Source organism: Cynara cardunculus (assembly GCF_001531365.2).
Source record: "Cynara cardunculus var. scolymus isolate 2C chromosome LG 10, CcrdV1, whole genome shotgun sequence".
NCBI classification, from domain to species: domain Eukaryota; kingdom Viridiplantae; phylum Streptophyta; class Magnoliopsida; order Asterales; family Asteraceae; genus Cynara; species Cynara cardunculus.
This window is the reverse complement of record NC_037537.1, coordinates 16,529,596-16,537,890: the sequence shown is the minus strand read 5'-3', so window position 1 is coordinate 16,537,890 and position 8,295 is coordinate 16,529,596. Positions and strand designations below refer to the sequence as shown.

Genomic DNA, 8,295 nt, shown 5'->3' with positions numbered 1-8,295 from the left:
GAACGAGACAATGTTGAGATATGCAGCTAGTGTACATATGAACACTTGTGAATAATAGTTCATTCATTATGAACAATGGGTTTATCCATAATAGCATGAACGATACCGAAAACTTTACTACCGGGTCTCCTCCACCAATCACAAATTCAAAAACATTATAGATAGAAAAATCAATATTATAAAAAAAACGAGATCAATAATAAATTAACAAAAATAATGAGATTTTTTAATTTTGTAATTCCCAATTAATAATATAAAAGTTACATAAAAAAGAAAATTACATATTTATTCTTGTCATTAAATTATAAGATGAATATGAACCTATATATAAGATGGAATATCATTGGTTGACAATAGTTAACAAAGTTAACACAATAAACTTGGTTAACATTTGAACCAGTCTCTCTATCGAAATTAATAATTCAAAACATAACATACAAATAATCCCAGGTGTCACACAGCTGTAAATTAGTAGCATCTTCACCCCCCAACACAATTTACCTTTCTCCATCACAACCACCTACAAAGCTAAAATGACTTTAATTAAATCAACAAGCTTTTTGACGCCATTTTTTCTTTATTAAGTCAAAAAAGCGTGGATTTAAAGATTATATACCTCGATGATCCATTGGGGAATAAATAACCAATTTCCAATCCTACAATGCCTCATTCTTCTACTTCTACTTCTACTTCCTCACACCACCACATCAACAATATCCAAAGACACTTTTTGGTTCACTTTAACAGCTAAAGCTAGCCGAGAAGCAAGGTCGAACCCAGGAACTGTTTTGTATTTGGACAAAGTCGCATAACTAACTAAACAAAAACTATGCCCTTTTTCAAGCTCTGAATTCATTCCGTCAACAGGTTCATACCTATCATATAACATAAACACAAATAATCCCTAAAAGTAATAACCAAATATCATGATCCATCGAGACTGTAGATATCACTATAAATTCGTAACTTATCGTAGTACCTTTCATCATCGTCGCTTTCCTTCTCTAATAAAGATATGCTTGTACCCCCACCCCCATCCCCTACTAATTGCACGCACGGTGATCACGTAAATTCTGCATCACCACATGATCAAGAAACTTCACTATCGACATACAAATGTCAGCACAAAAACTTAAAAAGCCATAGTACAAGATAACATGTCCCTTCAAACCATGCATTAAACAACCACTCTCACAAAAACTCAGATGATATGCCATGCCCTAAATATCATTTCATCACACCATGTCATATATAGCAGCAGCTAGGACATTGACCGATGAGAATAGACTCACCCAAAAACATTTGTGGACTGCTGTTTCATATTTTCTCCAGCTTTTCAGCCTTCACCACAGGATTAGCTTTGGCTATTGCGTCTTTTGCAGTCGCTCGATAGTCGAATGGGCAGTCGTGTTTGTCAGAGTAACGATGAACTGAACAGAAGATATGCCCACATCGACAATTGAAGCCTGTTAAACCAACACGTTTCCTGCAAGTCATACACCTGGTGGGACCCTCTTTGGACTTGCTATTGCTTTCAGCTTGAGTCGGTGACCCGCAAGATGGTTGAGCCATCTCTGACGCTGCGGAACCAGATGGTGCACCAAACAATGAAGGGACACGAGCCGATTCCTTGTCGTTTCCTCCATCCATGATGTTTTTGATTGCGGATGTTGCAAGTTTGGCATGCTCTTGCTTCAATATCATGTCTTTGTGACACTTTGAACACATGTTCATTGTTGCTGGGGTGCCAAAAAATCCACAGTTGTTGACACAAAGGATAGGAGCTTCGGGAGCAGCTTGGCATCCTGTCTCGTTTTTCTCCATCGTCTAGCCACCCTGCACCATGGTATAGCCATGTAAAAATGTAGACATGAATCTGATAATCTTGAAGTACGTTCCACATATTCACGGAGATGGAAGTAGGAAGGGAAGAATAGTCCTTTTGGGTTGCAATAAGTCGGTGAAGGAGAAGCATTAATTGAGGTAGATACGGAAGTTAGAGTATTCCAGAAGTTAGAAATTATTTGGGGAGGGCCAATCTCTTGAATATTGGCACGGCAGTGGAATTCTTGTAATTGTTATCATTCGATTAATAGAAAAATATTGGGTAGAGTGTGAAATAAAATTGATTTGATTCCAATTGTTCATTAGAATCTAAAAACAGTGGACATGTACTTGACCAAGATGCACATCAGAAATTCACGAATTCTTAACTCAAAAGTTCAAATAGCTCTAAAAGGTCCTATTCATTTATGTTAACATCTTCATTTGGTGGATTTCCCTTATATCGTACAAGAGATGAAGATTTCATAAGCATCCGTCTCACGTAATTGATGTGACAGCTTAACAAAAATGGAACCCACGAAACAGAGAAAATGGCAGCTATGCACCTAAAATGGGTCTCACCTATGAGCTACGATGGAATGCTTTTTTAACTAATTAACTCACAAAGATCCAACTCTGTTTTGTTATGGAGACAGATAGTCCGGTTGCTTACTAGACATGGCTGTTGCATATTATGTTTAGAGAAAACAAAGCCCCTCTTAACTTTTCCTGTCGATCAATCAAAACATGGCTCTGAACCAATCATGTGCAGAATTTAGACTCTAGTGTCAACTATATTTGTAATGAATAAAAACAAAGTGAAGTTGAGGAAAGAACATCAAAACATATAAATACACTTCCTTGAATATAGAAATTTCATGTTACATCTTCAGTTACCATGCTAAAATTTTACTCCACAGGATTTTCTATCACATGCAACAATGATTAAACCAAGCCCCGATGACTTTTTGATACAGCATAGATAAAAGATGATAATGGTGACACCAGAGAGACACCAAGCCTGTTCAAGATCCCAAAAAAAATACAGGATTGGAAACTTGGTATAAGTAACCGCACAAAAATACACATATTTGAACATAAGACGATATGATGTTGCTTCTTCAATTATTGTTCTAACTTTTTACTCTCTACTAATGCATCAGTGACTAGAACCAAGCTCTGTGTGGCTTCGATGCAGCACAAAGAAAGAGGATAATGACACTAGAGACGCCAATCCCATTCAATACCCCACATACACCTATCACTAAGCAGAGCAGAAGAATATCCAGAAGAAGCTTATTTTCCCTCACTCCTATCTCCTTAATCTTGTCTAATGTGCATAGGTTTATTATAAGCAGTTACTAAAAACCTAGTACTTGCAATCTAATTCTATTGTATCACGTAAAAAACTGAGATGGGGAACCACATTTCTTCCATTATTACACCCGAGTTATGCTTAACCAAAAAGTTGGCCACAAGGAACTCTCAAGACATCCTATTGCATTTTCCCAAGCATATCAAAATAGATATATTGACTGCTCAAGGACCCACAAGCAGATGGATGGGCAACCTTTTCCTTTTTCTGATACTGGCTTATCAGGAACGAGGTGATCTACAACCTTTCCCTCCCATCCAACTGCTTAGAGGCTTAGATTATTTAAAGCAGTTGCCTCTAGCAATCACCAATGGCCACTTTAAACTTCTATCAACTTTCAGCAAACACTTTGTGCCACGAAATTTATTAGGGGAAAAAGAATAAAAAAGTGCATGAGATCAAAATGCCTAGAAAGTAACCAAAAACTTCCATATGATAATGTAATAACCAATTCAGGAGATAAGATGCAGAGAAGAAGATCATGTTGACACCCTGACTGGAAAAACTAAAGTGGTGGCTGGCAGCACAAGTAGAAGGTAAGGCAGCCTTCATATGCGGTACATGAGGGTTAGCCTCCTTCATTATGCTATTTGGCTCCATGGTAAGCTAAAGATTTGAATGGCATCTTATATATATATATATATATATATATATATATATATATTATTAATTTATTAGACTAATGCGATAATATTACTAAGTAAATAATGACAAATCTTAAAAAAGCTAAAAAGTCTTGGTAAAAAAATAAGATAATCACACCAATTTAGGAAACCCAATTTTGCTTCTATTCCTAGAGAAGTACTGATTAATGAAAAAGTAGATATACACCATCTCACTTGGATAGCCCAATTTGTCCAATTGATTCATGAATTCACCCAAAGTGGCTATGCATAGATCTGATAGCATTCAGAGATTAAGCATCTGTCTAGATTGCTGAGTCCATCCACCAAAATGCCTTTACACCTTAACACTTCCCAAGTACATGCATATCATCATGTGCAATTTTTAGAAAATTTCAACACAATTTCAGTACTTGCTATGAGACTTTCCTCATAGTGACAAGAGATTACAGTTGTCAAATTGTTACTTTAATTATGACGTATTTTTAACCCATTATACGTATCCAATTTTGTAGGCATGCCACTTATTTTCATCTTGACATAACAATTAAAGCTACTCCCTTGCCATGTAACAATAGAGATCCAACCCACCAAAATAATGCTTGAGCACCACCTAAGCTAGGATGTCTTGGAGATGGGTAAGGTTGTGAGGGCATTAATATCTTAGATGAAGCATCTCATCTCAAAGTATTATAACATAACTAAAACCATTTCTCCAAAAATCTTAGCAAACACCCTAGGATTGTGCACTGGGTCAGATCCACTGAAACCGAAAACAACAAAACGTTACAACCAATTATTAGATCGATGTAATAGTTCGGAACCGGTTTAGAATCAGGTCAGTCCCAAAACAAATCAAAAACTGGAAATGAGATCTGATCCTGGTTTTAGGATACTAGTTCTAGCTTTTTTTAATGACCATTTAAGTATTTGAAATGAGACTTGGGTTTGGTACATCATTATTCATTGAGCAAATTGTTGATTTGCTACAAAATGATTTTTGAGCTTTTCAATATGACGTTGAACAAATGGTCATCTTTTTACTGCATACAACTCTTTTTTAATCTGCTTCCAACAAAAAAGAAAAACTACAACAAACAACAGCAGAGAGCAAAGTTGCAAACAGCAGCATCAACAAAACCAAACACCAAACAGAGCAATTAATCAACGATGCAAGGACTAAAGTAGCCAAGAATGAGAAGCAGAGACTGGAAAAGCATGTTGAGGTGAAGCACAAAATGATAACTTGAAAAGTAGAGAAGCAGAGCATTAGAAGAGATCATGAGGGGGTTAGTGCATCATGCATGAAGTAAAAAATGTACATTGCCAAAAAAAAAAAAAAAAAAGGATTGTTGGTGTTTGAAGTTTGATCGATGCCTCATCTAAAGTCTGTCATTAGAGAGGAAAAAAACTATTTGGTTCCCGTTTTAGCCAGTTTCAGTACGCGTTTGGTCCAGAATAATTCTTGGCCATCCCTAGTTAGTATGCTCCATCATTTCCCAAATCTTTCTCCAGATAGAAAATACTATGCATTCCTAATTTGATCACGGAGGTACCAATATTTTATCATAATTTATCATATCAAAAGATCAAACTGAAAATTTTGCAATGATGGAGTACAGAAGCCAGCAGCTTGTGGCTGCATAACCTAGCTTCAATGACTACATGCAATATACTCCTCGCCAACTCAATCAAGATGAAGTCACGAGAATTTAGCCAAAGTGAATATAGACCATCTCATAAAGAGAACAGCAAAACAGCTTAAGAGGCACCACTGAGGCACTGACATCGATCAATACAAGTGATGCATCTACAAGTAATCACATTCTATATGTCACCAATTGATTAATTGTGTGACAAATAAGGAGGGGCCATATGCATCTCTAAAGACAATGCTGAAGCTGGCCACTTTTCTTGGATTTGGTTTTTGGTGCAAGCAGGAACAGGATTGGTGAAAGCTGCCCAACAGAACTTATGTTGTAGAGAGCTGGCAAGAACATTTTGACATTTAATATCGAAGCACTAAAACTAGGTTCTAAATATAACAAATAACAAATAAAAACATTTTCTCTCCTAATTTACTCACTCAACCTAACATGGCTAAACAAGTCGTTTTCTCTAAAGTTACTCTATAAAGATAATTAATACTTATCTCACTGTTACTTTGCCAACTTCTTCCTTTTGTTTCATGATCCCTTATCTATATTGAACTGTTCTCTCTAAGAGCAATGACTTCATGTTGCCAAACATGTAGTTTAACCAATGTTGCTATCTACAAATTTGTAGTTACTCTCTTAATGCAGTTGAGGATATCCACTAAATCCACAGGTTTTTTTCACACCCTAAAAAGATATCACAAAGTTTGTTTTAGGTTTAATTTAGCTTGCATCATTTTAAGACCAAATAACATTTGACAAGGTAAAGGAAAGCTGATCACATTTCAGCGGTTTCTAGTTTAGGGAATGTTTTATATTTTAACAGCATATCCAACTTTACGGCTCAAAATTCAATACTAGGTGATATGGCTCTACAATGCATTCTCTTGCAAACAGCAATATAATTGCACCATAACCATATGCAGTGATTAGTAATCCGGGATACCATGGTATGTTCACTTAATACCAAATTCATAAACATTATCAACCAAATAAACTCAACTCGCACCACATATAAAAGAAGATTAAACCTTGATATGTTTCCTTAATCCTAAATCATAAATATGACTAGACGTGAATTAATAATTGCAAAATAGTACCCTAACCATCAGATATACAGGCCAAAGGTGTCAACTTTCGAGCATATTCTGCAGAATGACTCATGTTTTTGGGTTTTGTAACAGAACTTCTGAAAAATTCTCTCCATAATGTGAATTTTACTCTCTCCTCACTAGGACCATCATTCCTCTTGATCACGATCACACGGTATGTTATGATGTCCTGCTTTCAAAAGTAACAGGATACAAGTGCCTCTGTATCACATATTCCAGCCAACAATACATCAAAACCCCATTATGTCATCCCATGAACCAAATTCACACTATAGAGCTGCTACCTCCCCAAATCCACAGCATTCAGATGCACATACATACTAAAGCTGAAAACTCATATAACAAAACCATGTGTTCAACGAAATTTATGCAATCGTAGCTTCCCAATTGAGAATATAACCAATTCCCAACACCCTAATTCCATCCAATACCAACAGACAATAATAGATAACAATGATTGCCTCCACCACAATGATTCAACTACGAATTCTATATATTCCAAATAATAATAATAAAAATGGTCCACTCCAAACCTTTATGATAAAAAGTTAAATTTAAAAAAAATGAGACCGGCATCGAACTTCACAAAAAAAGTGTTCACAAAGAAAGAGCCCTCCAAACAGGAAAAAACATATTCCACATGACTTTTGCATTTGAAAAGCACTGCTTTTGATTTCAAAAATCGAACGATAACAACGAAAGTTAAAACAAACGTTAAACCAATCATCAAACACTGTATTCGCATAATCTGAACTACTTTCGACAAAATTAAAACAAACCTGTTCCTCAAATGAGACCAAATTTGAGCAGCGTTTCTTCCAAATTCCGACCCCCTTCCGTAGCAAATCGAACACCAAAACAAAAAACCACGTAATCAGAAAAACCGAAAGATAAACTTGCAATCATGACAAAATTTCATCATAGCACGGTTGCATCGAACGATACATATACGTACGTATACGTACATGTATCGTTTACAGAGAACACGAAAGGGTTTGGATGTGTGTGTGTGTGTGTGTGTGTGAGAGAGAGAGAGAGAGAGAGAGAGGGGGGGGAGAGACAAACCCTAGGGCTAAGCAGGAAATCGCCTGACAACCAGAGATGGGGTATGTGAAAAAAGATGGTGTTCTTTATGTAGTTTATATATATACACATACATGTGGTAGGAATGGTTGCGTGTGTGATGATGACATTAAGTTTCTACTTGAACTCTGACGTGTCGAGATGTCAATCGTGTGTTAGTCGTTCAAGTCTATGATGTTTGGTTTCTGGCCAATAGCAGGTGAAGACTACGGAAAATAGAGTGGAAGTGAATGCAGACGATAGTAACCAGATGGGATGATAGGTTACGCATGTTAGCCCAATCCTGTTTGTGCAAGTGAGAATTAGTCACTAATACGTGGCAGTCAAGGATTACTTGTTTCTTGTTTTAAATAATATATATTCACATAACTTTAAAACTTGAATTTGAGCTTCTATTCTCATCGGTTTTTTATCACTAAAACGGTAATCCTACAATAAAAACGACATACATTTTAATTTTAATATTTTATTTTATATTTTATTTCAATTGATATTATAATATAATTTTAAAAAAATAATTATGTTTTTATTTTTAAATAAAATATAAATTTAAAAAAATCATAAAAAATTAACAAAAATATATCAATATTAATATTAAAATCAAATATTTAAAATTCTTATTT

The 8,295-nt window shown here is 35.6% G+C and overlaps 1 protein-coding gene across 4 annotated transcripts; it reads right to left on the bottom strand.

The window, feature by feature from the left end:
• Positions 1-419: 419 nt before the first annotated feature.
• LOC112519048 (zinc finger A20 and AN1 domain-containing stress-associated protein 8-like) lies at positions 420-7,718 on the bottom strand. 4 transcript variants are annotated; one of them, XR_003069896.1, is made up of 5 exons: positions 7,655-7,718; positions 7,369-7,422; positions 1,293-1,836; positions 980-1,073; positions 420-875 (listed from the first exon to the last, which is right to left on the bottom strand). XR_003069896.1 is itself a non-coding variant. In XM_025126975.1 (4 exons), exon 3 carries the CDS (start codon positions 1,822-1,824, stop codon positions 1,318-1,320), a length of 507 nt encoding a protein of 168 aa, XP_024982743.1. In that variant the 5' UTR covers positions 1,825-1,836; positions 7,369-7,422; positions 7,655-7,718; the 3' UTR covers positions 836-1,073; positions 1,293-1,317. The 4 variants fall into 4 exon arrangements, 3 of the variants coding, with proteins under 3 accessions (XP_024982743.1, XP_024982745.1, XP_024982742.1); XM_025126975.1 differs by having other exon boundaries at positions 836-1,073; XM_025126977.1 differs by lacking the exons at positions 420-875; positions 980-1,073 and adding an exon at positions 2,722-2,845 and having other exon boundaries at positions 1,087-1,836.
• Between the last annotated feature and the right edge of the window lie 577 nt (positions 7,719-8,295).